At 35.6% G+C, this 18,109-nt stretch overlaps 1 protein-coding gene across 3 annotated transcripts in view; it reads right to left on the bottom strand.

Moving 5' to 3' along the window:
* MYO9A (myosin IXA) overlaps positions 1-18,109 on the bottom strand; it is a 262,019-nt gene that overhangs the window by 79,336 nt on the left and 164,574 nt on the right. For all 3 annotated transcript variants that reach the window (XM_081050331.1, XM_081050332.1, XM_081050333.1), the window contains exons 17-19: positions 9,007-9,150; positions 6,940-6,979; positions 121-243 (exon numbers count right to left, since the gene is read on the bottom strand). In XM_081050331.1, coding sequence (XP_080906457.1) covers positions 121-243; positions 6,940-6,979; positions 9,007-9,150 — 307 coding nt within the window. The remainder of the gene's footprint in view (positions 1-120; positions 244-6,939; positions 6,980-9,006; positions 9,151-18,109) is intronic.

Here is an 18,109-nt window from a genome sequence, read left to right as displayed (position 1 = left end):
CGTGGCTTTTTAGTCACATGATTCATATGCCATTCAGGTACCTTGCAGATCACTTTGGCTTTTCAATGCTCATCTGAACGAAACAGATTCCCCTTTGTTAAAAGTAAAATAGGAAATAACCTGAAACTGGGCACTAATGCTGGGAGGTTTCTTCTTCTTGTGCAAATGAAGAAGAGACTTGGTAATACGATCCTGGAGGGTCAGTCTTGTCAGGTGCTTTAAAGAATGTACCTCTAGCAAGTGCTGAAAAAAAAGAGGGAAAAATCAAATTCTTCACATAAATTAATCTCAAAATAGGAAAAACAAAATTATAAGCCAGTTTTCATTATTTCCTGTGTAATGACTATGGTGAATATGGGAGATTCATATTCAAGATCTATTCTACCTTCCTTCCGCGTTCTTGCACATGCTTTCCAGTGAAAAAGAAACTACTTTTTCTAAACTCTCTTGCATCTCGGGTTCTCAAAGTGATTTCAGTTAAATTCCCACACGTGAAATTGGGAAGGTACAATGAGGCAGAGGCTTCTGTTTCTGCGGGCAAGCATGTACACAAAAGAATTTCCATTTTCTGTCCAGGCACCATTTTTGTGAGTGCTGAGAGGCAGGGTGCTGGGTATCTACACTGTCCCTGCAGCTGCAGGGAGGCACCTGGGCCCTGGAGCCAGCAGCTGTGGCAGCTTCTTCCTGATGCCTGCATCACACTGCAGGTGTACACACCTGGAAACAGCAGCTGCTAGGGCAGCTTCCTGATTTCCCAGTTTTCTGATTACAGCTGAGGGTAGTTCTGCACTGTTGTTTTAATACTCTGAAACTCTAATTAAGACTTCTAATGATTTTGTAAGCGCTTCTTTGAATTAAGTTCCTATTTACTTAAAAATATCGCCAGTGATTATGTTGTCGGCAACTGAATTCTGACTCATAGACAATAAATTAAATTCAATCCCAGAGCTTTATCAAGTATGGCATAAATATGTACACAGAAAAAAGAAAATATAGACCCTATCAACCCTCATCCTGATGTGCTAATTATTAATCTTAATAATAAGATCAGAGTTACATATAAAGCAACTAAGAAAATGAAATATTAGTAAGATATTGGGGAGCTTATTTTAGCCAACAGAAAATGTTTTAAACCATCCTACATTTACAGCAGTGAGTTTGTCAATGAAAAGAATTTATACAGATGTACGACTATATATTATTCAAGAAGTAGTTTTATTGTATGAGAAGCACAAGACTGAGTTAAAAGCATGACAAATGTAAATCTAAAAAATAATTAACTTTGACAATATAAACATTAAAAAATACTTGCAAGTAGCAATGAGTACAATACATATTTAAACAATTGCAAATAAGAAAAAAAGTTTCTAACAATGTTAAAGACTTGTTATCTGTATATAAGAACTGTAAGAAATTCTTAAAAAATATATCCCAAATATATGAGAAGACCTGAATATGCAATTCTCAAATAAAGTATAAATGTCAAATAACATGACAATCACTCAATCTCACTTGTAGCAAAGAAACATACATTTTCTTCTGAATAGATTTTCTGCACATCAGACAGGCAAACATAACAGAGACTGACAAAACCCCATGTTCATGAGGGTGTGGGGAAATAGGCTTATTTATGCACTGTTCTTAGGAACGCAAATCAGTATAACCTTCCAGATAAGCAATGTCACTCTGAGGTATTTATTTAAGGAGACTGTCAAACAAGATCTGAATGTTATTTCTGACAATGTACTGTAAAAAATAATGAAAAATTATAAACAGATACGGAATTCTTTTCATAAAGTATGCTTTATCCACACAACTTAATACTTACTATACAGCTTGTAAAAGCACTGTAAACCTACATTTACTGACAATGAAAAACATTTGCAAATACTATTGACAAAAAAAGCCATGTAAAATGATTTTAGGCATACATATATGCCTAAATGTGTGTGTGTGTGTGTGTGTGTGTGTGTATATACATATATATACACATTATATATATATATATATTATATATATATATCACATTATATATATATATATTATATATATAATATATATATAATGTTTGTATTATGTGTTGATTTTTGAAGGGTTTCTATTTTATTTTTATTAGCATTTTTGAATTCTCACAAGATTCACTGTGTATTAAGAAGAAAATAATTTTACATACCAGTCAAGACTCAGAGTAATTTTATACTTTATCCATAAGTAAGAGCAAAATAGCACTGAAGCCTATAATAATTTTTACCCCAAACATTTAAGATATTTCTGAGAAAAAGACCTTGGAAATAATGGTTTCATTTTATAAACCATACCTAAAGTGATAGTAAAATTACTAAACATTCGTCATTATGTGAAAAAGCAACATATGGACTGTGGAATGTATAAATAACTCTTTTAAAAAAGTCCTCGCTTTCAATGAATTTAACTGGTAAAGTATTAAAGAAAAAACACATGTATTATTACCTAAAGGTCTAATGATTTCATTTGCTTGGAATATGCTATAGCCAAACTTCACTTGGCTTGATTTTTCTTGGCATTCAACTTCTACCGTAAATGCCCAAACTTAAGTTTTCACTTAAATACTCAAAAAGTAGCCCGTCTCTAAGTCAACATGTCATTTCACTTTCCTCTTTGCACATAATATCATGATTCTATCATGATCTTCTCATTTATTTGCTTATTTGCATTTTTTTTCCTCTGGAAGATAAAATATGAGAAAGCAAGGACTCCGACTGTCCATCCTTGTACCCCAAGGCCTAAAACAATTTCTGGTACAGAGTAGGTATACAATAAATAGTTTTGATGAATGAATAGTTAGCAACTAATGATTTCTGAGTAATGTTTCCTCAGCAACTGGAGACCAGACTTCTGCCAAGAAAACCACCATGATCAGATGAATGAACATATATTCAGAGTGATTACTATAGATCATGCTCTGTTCTAAGTGCCACGAATACACTACATTCAAGTATAGGAAAACCAACTACAAGGACACTAAAAAATTAATGATGACTTGAGGGTTATTAAGATTTGTAAGAAGATAAAATAGAGCAAGTGCAAAAAGAGAAGACCAGGCAGAACAGAACAATGTGGAAGACAGGAGGCTAAGGGGGCAAGAGAGAGATGAATCCAATAGGTGACAGCTGTAACAGCCCAGCATGATCTGACAAAAACCAAGAACTGGAATGAAGACCAGAGATCTAGCGGGAAAGGGATATAAAGGTAATTTCTTTCTTAGGTCTTCTGTTCATTATCTACTGTGTTCCTTTCTTAATCCCATCTTCATTGTTCAAGCTTAATTAATCAGTCCATTCTTTTTAAAAACAATTATTTACGGATTATTTGCAAGGTGCTATAGAAACAAAGATTGAGAAGATACTGCTCAAGCATTATTTACAATAGCCAAGATATGGCAGCAACCAAAGTGTCTATCAATAGATGATTAGATAAAGAAGAATTGTTACATATATACAATGGAATAATACTCGGCCATAAAGAAGAGTGAAATCTTGCCATTTGTGACAACATGGATGAACCTGGAGGATATTATTCTAAGTGAAATAAGTCATATAGAGAAAGGCAAATACCATATGATTTCACTTATATGTGGAATCTAAAAAACAAAATAAATGAACAAACAAAACAGAAACAGTCTCATAGATACAGAGAAACATTTTGATGGCTGCCAGATGGGAGGATGGGTGGGGGAATGGGTAAAAAAAAGAGGGGGGACGGGAGAGGGATTCAAATGTACAAATTACCAGTTATAAAAACCAGTCACGGGGATGTAAAGTACAGCAGGGAATATAGTCAATAATATGGTAAAAACTATGTATGGTGTCAGATGAGTACTAGAATTATAGGGGTGATCGTTTTTTAAGTATATAAATGTATAATCACCATGTTGTATACCTGAAACGAACACAATATTGTATGTGGAACATAACTAAAAAAATTTTTTTAAATTATTAAAACAAAGAAAAAGCTACTACTGCTCAGGTTGTTAAAGAGGACTGAAATTAACTTCCAGTCTTGAAACTGAGTGACTAAAAATTTAGTAGGGGAGGGTGGATGGGCGGCTCCGCTGGTTAGAGCGCGAGCTCGGGGCAAGAGGGTTGCTGGCTCAAGTCCCACATGGGCCAGCAGGCTGCACCCTGCACAACTAGAATGAAGACCAGGAGCTGTCACTGAGCTGCCACTGAGCTCCCGGGAAGCTGGACAGCTCAGTTGGTAGGAGCCTGTGCTCTCAACAACAGGGTTGCCAGTTCTACTCCTGCAAGGGATGGTGGGCTGCGCCCCCTGCAACTAAGACTGAATAACTGCAACTGGACTCGGAGCTGAACTGCGCCCTCCACAACTAAGATTGAAAGGACAACAACTTGACTTGGAGCAGATGGGTCCTGGGAAAAACACACTGTTCCCCAATAAAGTCCTGGAAATACACACTGTTTCCCAATAAAATCCTGTTCCCCTTCCCCAATAAAATCTTTTTAAAAAATATTCTCATTAAAAAAAATTAGGGGAATGATACACTAAAATAAATCACTTGGGCATCAAGTATGAGAGGTGAGCAGGGTGTCATGGCACAAATGTACAACTTCCAGTAAAAGACTGGAAATTAAAAGAATTAAAAGATAGGTTATGTTAGAAAAGTAGATTTAATAGAAGCGACCGTTTCAAGATATGAGAGGGAATAATTCTAAGAGAAAAGGGAAAGTACCATCAAAAGAGAACTGTATTAACAGAAGGCCAAGGGCTTTGAAGGTTGTATTTGTTAAATATTTGCTCATATTTAATTATTCAGCATTGTAATAAAAATAAACCATTCTAAATCCTACCTATATCAATAAACTGAGGTCCTAGAGGAGCCCTGAATACAGGTGACTGAATCATATTGCGGGTAGCTATAAAAGTGAATGGATGCGTGCCACAATGCTTCATACAGCAAGATACGAAAGTCTGCAGGTATAACCAAAGAGCAAAGTGAAAACAAAAAAGCTCTGGTTATCGACACTTCTGTTGCTTCTTGCCAAATCATATAGGAAACTAACTTAATGCAACAGGAATATGTTGTTCAGCAAATGAGCTCAGTCAGTGAGAATATAAGAACCACCACTTTAAATTTTAGTAGTAATACTTGGCTTGGTCTGAAATGGACTGAACCATCAAAATACTTCTTAACTATAATTAGAAAAAAATGTGGCACATTTAAATAAGTAGGAAAATAAGATAAATAGTAAGGTTACTAAACAAAGCGCATAATCAGCATATATGTATCTATACAGGTAAGCCACAAATTCAGTTCTAAACATTCTGATAGCAAATATGAAAAAAAGTTACTTCTTATTTATTGTCAACCATGAAGGTACCAAACACGTATCTATAATTAGATTCTCACATCTATTATCCCTGCATTACAGAAGAGGAGACAAAGGTTAAGACAACTTAGAGAGCTTACTCCAAAAATCAGAGAGCAAATAAAAGATCCCTAATTTGAATGTAGGTCAGTCTAACTCCCTAGTCTATACTCTCATAGCCTATAGTGCTCCTCTAATATTAAATGCATGTATTTGAATCTATAAAAAACACTAAAATAAACAAAAATTAGCTACAATCAACTTAAAAAAGAGAAATAGATGGGATTCCTGTCATTAATGACTAAATGGAATTAATTACTTCAGATGTATCCAACATATTCATGTTGGCTGTCATAGGAAGTTTAAGAAGTTATCCACTTCAGAGTGAAAAGAACAATGCAAATCCCAGACGTGGCATTCAAAATACTGAAAGACTGTGAAAGAGTGAAGGAAAAAGAAAAAACAAATGAACAGGTAAAGATGTTTGATAGCAGATGTGGTGCCCTCCCTTTTTTCCTACATAAAATCTATTCATGATAGGAACATCATTACAAGCCATATACATGAATTTCTTTTGTTTTGCAGTTTAAAACAATATTTAGCACTACCAGAAACCACATCAACAGTGCATCAAATTTTCTTTGGAAACCTAAGGTAACTTCGGTAGAAGGAATAATAAAGACAGATTCATTTTCTTGTTTCTTAAACTAGAAAATTGCAAGAATAAATAGCTCTTTTTCAGTTCTTTCAAAATTTTGGAATTACATTCATTTACAAGGTTACAAATGACTCAGTTTCTTCTTTAGGAGGGTACAAGAGAAGGAAACAGTAAGATTTTTCTTTCTTTAGTAAATTCAATAAATATTTTTTAAAAGCCTTCTCTGCATTAACAATGTATATCAGAGCAGGCTAATTACAGCCCAAGGGCCAAATCCTGCCCACTGTTTTCATACAGTTTATTTATATGGTTGAAAGAAATAAAATCAAAATAGTAATGGCATGAGAAAAATTATATAAAATTCAAATTTCAGTATCCATAAATAAAGTTTTATTGGAATACAGTCACATTCATTCAATTACGTATTGTCTACAGTTCCATTTGAGCTACAACAGCAGAGCTAGTCAGTTACAACAGAGACCATAAGCCTGCAAGAATATGTGGACCTTCATAGAAAAACATTGCTAATGATGATGAGAATTAGCTAAGCACTAATAAAAAAATATTTTAAAATCAGGTAAATTTCAGAATTTGATCTTAACCTGACCCAAGAAGAAATTCAAAAATCTCATGTAAAGAAGCAATTACTCAACAAAAATTCACATTTAGATTCAGAAGCTTTTAAACACTAGAAAATGGGATATATCACAAATAAATATCTACCTGAACCATTAAGCTTGTCCATTTTAAAACATCCAGTCTTATTTCTAAAATAGCTTTAAGTGAATGTACACAATCTGTATTTGGGGTATAAATAAGATATTTCTTGTTATTGATTTATAAAGATTGTTTGCATGAGTAAAAAAAAATAATTATGAAACAGGGCACCAGTGGAAAAAGATTTTTCGTAATACCCACCTTTGGAAGGCCAGGCTTGGATTTCAAGTTTTTGTTTCTCCTAAAGAGACAAATCATACGTTAGAAACAACTATTGCAGATATGAATGATTTCCAAGTCTCTATTGAAACAAATTATATACCATTTCCAAGATACAGGTCATCTATATAGAAACAATCTGATTCAACTAAGCAGGCACCTTTGGGAAGGAAAATAAGCATGGAAAAGAGAACAAGAAAAAAGATGCCTGTTCTGTAATGTAGTTATAAACAGACTTAAGCCTGATGATCAGTAATGTAACATTGTACATTCAAAACTAAAGTTTCATTTTCTTGTGGATGTTAATAGGGCTCTAATTTGGGCCGGCCTGGTGGCTCAGGCGGTTAGAGCTCCATGCTCCTAACTCCGAAGGCTGCCAGTAGGCTGCCAGTAGGCTGCCAGTAGGCTGCCGGTTCGATTTCCATATGGGCCAGTGGGCTCTCAACCACAAGGTTGATGGTTTAATTCCTCGAGTCCCACAAGGTATGGTGGGCTCCGCCCCCTGCAACTAAAATTGAACTCGGCACCTTGAGGCTGAGCTACCACTGAGCTCCCAGATGGCTCAGTTGGTTGGAGCGCGTCCTCTCAACCACAAGGTTGCCGGTTCGATTCCTCGAGTCCCACAAGGGATGGTGGGCAGTGCCCTTTCGCCCCCTGCAACTAAGATTGAACATGGAACTTGAGCTGGGCTGCCTCCCCGGATGGCTCAGTTGGTTGGAGTGCAGTCCTCTCAACCACAAAGTTGCCAGTTCAACTCCTGCAAGGGATGGTGGGCTGCGCCTCCTGCAAGGGATGGTGGGCTGCGCCCCCTGCAACTAGCAACAGGCAACTGGACCTGGACCTGGAGCTGAACTGCGCCCTCCACAACTAAGACTGAAAGGACAACAATTTGACTTGGAAAAAAAAGGCCTGGAAGTACACACTGTTCCCCAATATAAAGTCCTGTTGCCCTTTCCCAATAAAATCTTTAAAAAAAAAAAAAAAAGGACTCTAATTTCTTTTCACTATGAAGTTTTGTTTCGGTCGTTTCAGGACTTTAAATAGATGCTTAACTTCATGAATTTTAAAAATATACTTTTAATGAAAACTCTTATTAAGATCTTCTACTTTTGGAAATTAAAATTTCTCTTCTGCCTTTTCATTATTCATAACTCAAAATCATACTTATGTCAAGAATTTCTTTTATTACAGCTACAAAAAGAAAGGGAATAAAGGCCAATACTGAACATGGGCTGGGGAGCCAAAAGACCTGGGCTTGAATCTATGCGCTACCACCTACTAAGGTATTATTTTAACCTGTAGAAGCGTTGGTTTCATTATGTGATAAGGTAAAATGAGGATGATAATAACACTAACTTCTTAGAGTTGTGAGGATTAAATGAATTAATTCACAGTTCTGGAGTATATCAAGACTTACGTAAATTGAGCCTATTAACAGTCAAGCAATGACTTTGGGATTGAGGAATCCAATTCAGTCGGTCAGACCTCTAGCTAGCGGTCAAAAACTATGCTTTGGAAGTGTCTGAAATACGTCCAGATAGGTAGCTAAGAACTTTTTGGTCCACCATGCATGGTTATACCTATTTCCTCAAACCAGTTCTAGGACCGGGTAATAGGGAATGGCAGGCTTGGATGAATGTTTATATATCACTATATATGGTTCCATTCACCATTCATAGGGGATTTTCCTGCCCCATATTTTTGACTGCCAGAATCAAGGGACAATTGCAGTTTAAGACCAAGAATCAAAAAAAGAGGTAAGAGTTGTTTTTCTCTCTGGATATAGGGTCCAACAAACAGCAACAAAGAATCATTTCTATACTGAGTATACTGAATTATGATTCTCCTGGCAAGATGAAAACAAAGAACAAACAAAAAACACCAGCTTAATAATGTGTGAGATTCCTAACTCTAAATGCTGACTACTTCTGAACTTGTTTCACTCCAAATTCTACTCATGAAATAGTATCACCATCACCTCTTCGTTTTTTCGTCCAGAAATTTTAAACCACTCATAAAAAGCAATCCACATTACTGATTAATACTAACGTCAGAATTCCATGGGCTCTTTCCAAGAGTTTGCTGTTAGCTGAATTAGCAAATATACCCTCTTTGTCAAGCAAGGAGGTGCTGCTTGATAGTCTGCTCTGGCGAATCCCAGTTCTGCCATTCCAGGCAATATCAAATCCATCACTGTAAAAATTAAATACAGTACAATTTGCTTCAGTTAATTAAGACATCTCTAATTAACACATTCTAACTTGCTTAAATAAGTAAAATAAAACTTTAAACACTTAAATTTTAGAAAAGATGCTAAACCAGCAGCAAATGGTTTTATCAGAGAGATTATCAATCAATTTCGACTAAACCTTTTACTCATTCAGAACAAAAAATTTCTAAGGATTCTGGCATATTCACATACAAGTGTACATGTAGATGAGTACATCATACAGCTGGTTAAATATATGGTTAAATATATTGTTAACCATTTAACAACCAATAAATAATATAACGTATTATAATATAAAGTAATGGCTTTGTCTTTGTTAGATTTTAGAAAGTCCAAATGCCTTTTAACATTTTTTTTTATTAGTTTCAGGTGCACAAAACAGGGAAATACTTAGACGTTTATCATTTACATCCCTCACACTGTGTGAACCCCCCTCCCCGCATCCACTATCCCTCTGACATCACACACAGCCATTACATTTCCACTGTCTCTATTCCTAAAGCTGTACTCCGCTTCTTGTAACTGTGTGTGTGTGTGTGTGTGTGTGTGTGTGTACTTGTAGTTGACATTCATTATTGTTCAGCTTCAGCTTCAGGTGTACAGTGCAGTGATGAGGCATCTACATCTACTGAAGGAACTTCCAATCCTAACAGGCAATCCCATTCTATGAATATTGAATTTCCTCCTGGGAGGTTTCTTCAGACACTCACTACTACACACACACACACACACACACATACACACACCAAGTTACTAAGCTACTTCTGTGGGCTGAGCACTATTCTAGGCACCGAAGATATATGAATGAACAAAACAGATAAAATTACCAATGATTACAATAGGAGGCTTTCCACATAAAGACAGTGAGCTGCACACATATTTGGATCCTTCCAGAAACCCATTAAAACAATAAAATAATTTACAAGGGAACAAACACTTGAGAATCAAGAAAATATACTAAGAAACAACAGTAACACATTTTTGAAATACGGAAAACTGAAAAATGTACAAAGTAGATTGCTTTCTCAGTAGTAAACTTTGAATTGGCTGCGAGAAAAGTTAAGGCTCCAGAACTGGTGGTACCAAGTACCTCTGGAAGTGGTGGGAAAGGTAGGTTAAAAACGGGAGTACTAGTTGAAAGTCATTTAAGAGGTACTTGGAACGCCATGCAACCTAATAATCACTACTGCCTTAACTAAGCAAGAGTAGGAATGAGAAAGTCTGGAAACTGGCCAGCACCAGGCATAACTGAGGATGAGTTTATAGACTACAAAGGAAATTATGAAAATAGAGATTCTTAGTCCTCTTACCCAGCTGGCTCCAGAATGCTGGCAGCTGGGATACAGCTGACCCTTGAACAACACGACTTGGAACTGCGTCGGTCCACTTATACACACATTTTTAAATTAAATTTATTGGGGTGAAACCAGTTAGTAAAATTATATATGTTTCAAGTGTACAATTCTATAATACATCATCATCTATATATTGCATTGTGTATTAAACACCCAAACTCAGTTCTCCTTCCATCACCATGTATTTTATTCCCTTTTCTCTTTTCTACTACTCCCTTCCCCTCCTTATATACACTCTGGTAATGACTAAACTGTTACCTGTGTCTATGACTTTTTGTTTCTTTGTCTTGTTCATTTGTTGCTTTCAGTTTTATATCCCACATATGAGTATATATCCCACATATGAGTGAAGTCATATAGTTCTCGACTTTTTCTATCTGGCTTATTTCACTTAGCATGATAATCTAAGATACATCCATGTTGTCTCAAATGGCAAATCTTTTCTTATGGCCTAATGTTCCATTGTGTGTGTGTGTGTGTGTGTGTGTGTGTGTGTATATATAAAATATCTTTTTTATCCAAATGTCTATCTAAGGACATTTTGGTTGTTTCCATGTCTTGGCCACCGTGAATAATGCTGTAATGAACATAGGGGTACACACATCTTTACAGATAAATGTTTCCAAGTTTTTGGGGTAGAAACCTACAAGAGGCATTGCTGGGTCATACGGTAATTTTATTCTTAATTTTTTTAGGAACCTTCATACTGTTTTCCATAGTGACTGTACCAACTTACATTCCCACCAATAGTGTATGAGGGTTCCCTTTTCTCCAGCTTTGCCAACATTTGTTATTACTTGTCTTGTTGATAACAGCCATTTTAACAGGTGTGAGATGGTAGGTATCTCACTGTGGTTTTGATTTACATTTCCCTAATAGCTATTGAACTTGAGCATTTTTTCATATATTCATTGGCCTTTTGTATGTCTTCATGGGAGAAAGGTCTGTTCAGATCCTTTGCCCATTTAATTAACACTTAGCTTGTTGGTTTTTTTCTTATTGAGTCGTATATATTTTGTTCTTTACATATTTTGGACATTAGCCCCTAATTGGAAGTGTTGGTTTCAAATATCTTCTCGCATTTGGTTGGTTGCCTCTTTGTTTTGTTGATGGTTTCTTTTGCTGTGCAGAAGCTTTTCGGTTTGATATAGTCCCATTCATTTTTTTGCAAACATTTTTTTGCATATTTTTCAATACTGTAAATGTATTTTTCTCTTCCTTATGATGTTCTTATTAACATTTTCTTTTCTCTGGCTTACTTTATTTTAAAAATACAGTAATGATACATACACAAAATATGTTGATCAACTGTTTATGTAAGGCTTCCAGTCAACAGTAGGCTATTAGTAGTCTTTTAGGGAATCAAAAGTTATACACCTATTGTCACGTACGCAGGGGCCCCTCACACCTACATTGCTCAAGTATCAAATGTATATCGTCCAGACAGAAAATTAGAATGAACTTTTGTGTAAAATCTGGCCAGCCCAAGAGGCAAGACCTAAAGGTACTGATACGTTCCAGAGACTGACAACATACCCAATTAATCAGAAATTCCAATTAGCTTTTCAGGGTCTCAATGCTAAATATGAAAGTTGATCAAGGTTCACTAGACATTGGAGGAAAATCCCTAGCATGAAACACAGAAACCAAAACAATCATGACATAAACAACTTGAAGGAAAAAAAGACTAGGCAGGGAAAAGAAAACTTTTAAAAAGCTATCAATGATATCTTTAGAGACAAGAGAGAAAATATTCCATCTATAAAATAAGAACGAGACGCCATAAAAAATGAGCATTGAGAAAATAAATAGCAAAAAGCTCCACAAAATTAAAAATTTGTCACTAATGAAAACACAGTAAAAACAAGGTGTGATCAAAAACTATGGTGAATGTTTAAATTTTAAAAATTTATTACAGTAAAAGACACATTGCCATTAATTCTCCTCAAAATTAACTCCCCCTCACTTCAAACACACCTATCCCATCATTCTTGCCACTTTCTTAAGCAGTTCTGGAAGTCCTCTTTTGTGAGTATCTTTAGCTGCACTATTCTAGCTGCCTCGATGTCGTGAATCATTTTGAATTTGGGGAAGACCCAGAAGTCACACGGGGCCAGATCTGGTAAGGTGGATGAGGACATACTGTAACATTTTTATTTGACAGAAATTGCAGTATACCAGAAGTGATGGAGGATGATTTACGGCACACTTTAAAATATACCTTCTCTCAACTATAGCGCATACCTGACTGCACTGAACAAGTTGAAACTTGTCACACACTCTTACTAAGGTTCAATGCACCGCTTCCATATTGAAGATCCCTGCCTTTCCGTTGGATGGCACTCGGCAGCGGCACTCACCATATTTATTGATCACACCTCATATATAAGCCCTGGAAACACAGAAATTCCCAAACAAGATGAACCCAAAGAGGCCCACACCAAGACACATCATAATTAAAATGCCAAAGGTTAAAAACAAAGACAGAATCTTAAAAGCAGAAAGAGAAAAGAAATCAGTTACCTACAAGGGAGCTCCCATAAGATTCTTAGCTGATTTCTCAACAGAAACTTTGCAAGCCAGAAGGGACTGGCAGGAAATATTCAAACTGATGAAAACCAAAACTTACAACCAAGATTACTCTACCAAAGCAAGCTATACTTTAGAATCGAAGGACAAGAGCTTCCCAGACAAGATAAAGCTAACAGAGTTCATCACCACCAAACCAGTATTACAAGAAATGTTAGAGAAGCTTTAAGATTAAAAAAAAAAATCAAAAACATGGATAATAAAATGGCAATAACTGCATATCAACAATTACTTTCAATGTAAATGGATTAAATGCTCCAAGCAAAAGATAGTGTGGTTGGGGGCCGGCCCGGTGGCTCAGGCGGTTGGAGCTCCATGCTCCTAACTCCAAAGGCTGCCGGTTCAATTCCCACATGGGCCAGTGGGCTCTCTACCACAAAGTTGCCGGTTCAATTCCTCGAGTCCCACAAGGGATGGTGGGCAGCACCCCCTACAACTAAGATTGAACACGGCACCTTGAGCTGAGCTGCCGCTGAGCTCCCAGATGGCTCAGTTGGTTGGCGCACGTCCTCTCAACCACAAGGTTGCCGGTTCGACTCCCACAAAGGGTGGTGGGCTGCACCCCCTGCAACTAGCAACAGCAACTGGACCTGGAGCTGAGCTGCGCCCTCCACAACTGAGAGTGAAAGGACAACAACCTGACTTTGAAAAAAAGTCCTGGAAATACACACTGTTCCCCTTCCCCAATAAAATCTTTTAAAAAAAACAAAAAGATAGTGTGGTTGAATGGATCAGAAAATAAGACCTTTACATATGCTGCCAACAAGAGACTTCAGATCAAAAAAGACACACAGATTCAAAGTAAAGGGACAGGAAAAAGATATTTAATGAAATGTAAATGAAAAAAAAAAGTTATGCTACCAATACGTACACCAGACAAAATAGACTTTAAAACTAAGGCTATAACAAGTGACAAAGAAAGACCCAGTAATCCAACTTCTGAGTATTTATCCAAAGAAACCCAAAACACTACGTCGAGGGGACATGTGCACCCAAATGTTCATCACAGCATTGTTTACAGTAGCAGAGATGTGGAGGCAGCCTGGATGTCTGTCGGTGGAAGAATGGATAAAGAGGAGGTGGTACATACCATGTTTCGCCGAAAATAAGACCTAGCCGGACAATCAGTTCTAATGTGTCTTTTGGAATAAGAATTATATAAAACCCGGTCTTGTTTTACTACAAGTAAAATAAGTAAAATAAGTAACATTGTATTATATAATATAATGTAATGTAATGTAATGTAATACAATATAATGTAATACAATATATTACATTATGTAATGTAATATAAGACCTGGTATTGTATTATATAAGACTAAGTCTTAATTTTTGCTCCAAAAGACGTATTAGAGCTGATGGTCTGGATAGGTCTTATTTTCGGGGAAATACAGTAGATTTATGGGGGCGATAGATGAGAGGGGGTTGGGGACAGGGTGAAAAAGGTGAAGGGATTCAGAAGCACAAATTGGTAGTTACGAAATAGTCATGGGGATATAAAGCATAAAGAATGTAGTCAATGATATGGTAATAACTATGCACAATGCCAGGTGGGTATTACACTAGTCAGGGGATCACATCTTAAATTATATAACTGTCTAACCACTATGTTGTACACTTGAAATTAATATAAAATAATATTGAATGTCAAAAACACAAAACAAAAAAAAGTGAAAGGACGATCCCCATACCGAGAGAAATATTTTCAAATCATATATCTAATAAGGGATCTGTATCTGGAATATAAAAATATACCATTCAAAAATAAGACAACCGTATTTAAAAATAGGAAAATTTACTCAGAAATAGAAAGGAATGAACTACTGTTACTATGTAACAACTTGACAGACTAAGCATCCTGTTTAGTCAAGAAAGTTAATCTCAAAATCTTATGAAAGGGTTTAAAATATGTTACTCCAAAATATGCTACTTTGGTATAAGGATTATTTTAAGCTGAAGAGAACTGAAAATCAACAGATAACAGAAAGCAGGGCATAAAATTGCCTTTGTGTAGGTGTCCTGCTCTGCCACAGAAAAAAGAAAAGAGCAACTCCTATCACCTGAGACAGAGAGTAGGCACTGAGATGAATTTACATAAACAATCCTTACTACAATAACTTTCCATTCACTCCCATTCATCTGCCATCCACTCCCCTATATAATTCGTACTCACTTCCCCAAATTGAATCATCCCTTGAAACCTAAATACCCTTAACATTGTAAAAAGGGTATATATAAGCCCCAAGTATAACTGCTTAAGTTTCACTTTTCTGTGAACTTATGCCATGTAAACTATTAATCAAAATTTTATGCTTTTTCTTCTATCAATCTGTCTTTCATTAGTTTAATTCACAAGCCCCCAGTCACTGAACTTATGAAGTTAGAGGAAAAGTTTTTGTTCCCTGACAATTTTATACTACCTGATTCTATTTATGTAATATCCTTGAAATAAAACTATAAAAATAAAAAACACACTAGTGGTTGCTAAAAAACAGGAAAGAAACAAGGATGGAGAGGAGTGAATACAAATCAGCAGCATGAATGAATCCTTTTGTAATGATGATAGAGTTCTGTATCTCGATTGAGGTTGGTTACATAAATCTATACATGAGATAAAATTGCAAAACACTACACATATACACACATGCAGATTTTTTTAAATGATGAAAACTGTAGTCTATTTATTATTAATGTACTAATGTAAATGCCGTGGTTTTGATAAAGTACTACTACTATGTAAGATGTCACTTAAGTGAAACTGAGTGAAGAGTATGTAAGAGTCAATGAACTACCGTGTTTCCCCAAAATTAAGACCTAGCCCGACAATCAGCTTTAACACATCTTTTGGAGCAAAAATTAGTATATATTACTATAATATAAGAACAGGTCTTACATAATATAAGACTGGGTATAATATAATATAATACAAATACAGGGTATAATATAAAATATAATATAGTATAAAAACGGGTCTGATATTAATTTTTGCTCCAAAATATACATTAGAGTTGATTATCGGGATAGGCCTTATTTTCAGGGAAACAGTATTTTTTCTTTCACACTATTTTCGAAACTTCCTGTTTTGAAAAATGGAATATAACCTTAAAAATTATTTTCCTATTAAACCTTATTTTGAAACACATTTTTTTATTAGTTTCAGGTGCATGAAACAGCACAGTGATTAGACATTTATATACTTCACTAACTGATAACCTCAATAAAGTCTATTACACTGTACATAGTTATTGTAATATTATTGGCTATATTCCCTATGCTGTACTTTATACCCCCATGACTATTTTTTTATACCTGACATTCAATATTACTTTATATTAATTTCAGGTGAAGAGCATATTGGTTAGACATTTACATAATTTATGAAGTGATTCCCCAATAAGTCTAGTACCCATGAGACACTACACACAGTTTTTACAGTATTACTGACTATATTCCCCATATTGTGCATCCCCATGGCTATTTCATGACTACAAATTTGTAATTCTTAACCCCTACACCTTTGTCGTCCAACCCCCAACCCTCTTCCATCTGGTAAACATCAGTTTGTTCCATGTATCTATGCATCCGTTTCCATTTTGTTTATTTTTTCTTTAGATTTCACATATAAGTGAGATCACGTAGTATTTGTCTTTCTCAGTCTGACTTATTTCAGTTAGCATAATACCCCCTAGGTCCATCCATGTTATCACAAATGGTAAGATTTCATTTTTTTTATGGCAGAGTAATAATCCATTTGTGTGTGTGTGTGTGTGTGTGTGTGTGTGTATCACAATTTCTTTATTTAATCGTCTACTGATGGACATTTCTGTTGTTTCCATATCTTGGCTATTGTAAATAACACTGCGTGAACATAGGGGTGGATATCTCTTTTCGAATTTGTGTTTTGAATTTCTTTGGATGCCCAGGAGTGGAATTGCTGGGTCATAAGGTAGTTCTATTTCCATTTTTTTTCCATACTGTTTTCCATAGTAGCTGCACCAATCTACAATCCCACCAACCATGTACAAGGGTTCCCTTTTCTCTACATCCTCGCCAACACTTGTTGTTTGTTGATTTACTGATGATGAATAAACAGGTGTGAGGTGATATTTCATTGCAGTATTTATTTGCATTTCTCTGATGATTAGTGACGTTGAGCATCTTTTCATATGTCTATTGGTCATCTATATGTCCTCTTTGGAGAAATGTGTATTCCGGTCCTCTGCCCATTTGTTAATTGTATTGTTTGTTTTTTTGGTGTTGAGTTGTATGAATTTTTTTAAATAAATTTTGGATATTAACCCTTTATCAGATGTATCATTGGCAAGTACCTTCTCTCATTCAGTAAGATGTCTTTTTGTTTTGTTGATGGTTTTCTTTGCTGTGAAAAAACTTTTTAGTTTGATGTAGTCCCATTGTTTTTTTTTGTTTGTTTGTTTTCCTTGCCCGAGGAGATAGTTTATCAGTAAAATATTACTATAGGTAATGTCTGACAGTTTACTTCCGATGCTTTCTTCTAGAAGTTTTATAGTTTCACGTCTTATGTTTCAGTCTTAATCCATTTTGCGTTTAATCTTGTATATGGAGTAAGAATGTGGTCCAGTTTCTACTTTTTCTTTGTTTTTTTGCCTCTATTCGTTTATTTCTGCTCTAACCTTTCCTTTCTTCTACTCACTTTGGACTTCGTTTGCTGTTCTTTTTCCAGTTCCTTTAAGTGTAAAATTAGATTGCTTATTTGAGATTTTTCTTGTTTCTAGAGGTAGGCATGTATTGACTAAATTTCCCCATTAGGACTGCTTTTGCTGTGTCCCACCTATTTTGAGTCATTGTTATTTTCATTTTTGTTTGTCTCAGTTATCTTGATTTCTCCTTGATCTCACTGTTGACCCCGTTTTCAGTTCCATGTTATTTAGTCTCCATGTGTTTATGTATTTTATGTCTTCTTCAGTATTTTTCTTGTGGTTGATTTCTAGTTTCATAC

Source organism: Rhinolophus hipposideros, assembly GCF_964194185.1.
Source record: "Rhinolophus hipposideros genome assembly, chromosome: 5".
NCBI lineage: Eukaryota > Metazoa > Chordata > Mammalia > Chiroptera > Rhinolophidae > Rhinolophus > Rhinolophus hipposideros.
The sequence above is the reverse complement of the archived record's forward strand: the minus strand, read 5'-3'. Positions and strand labels throughout refer to the sequence as shown.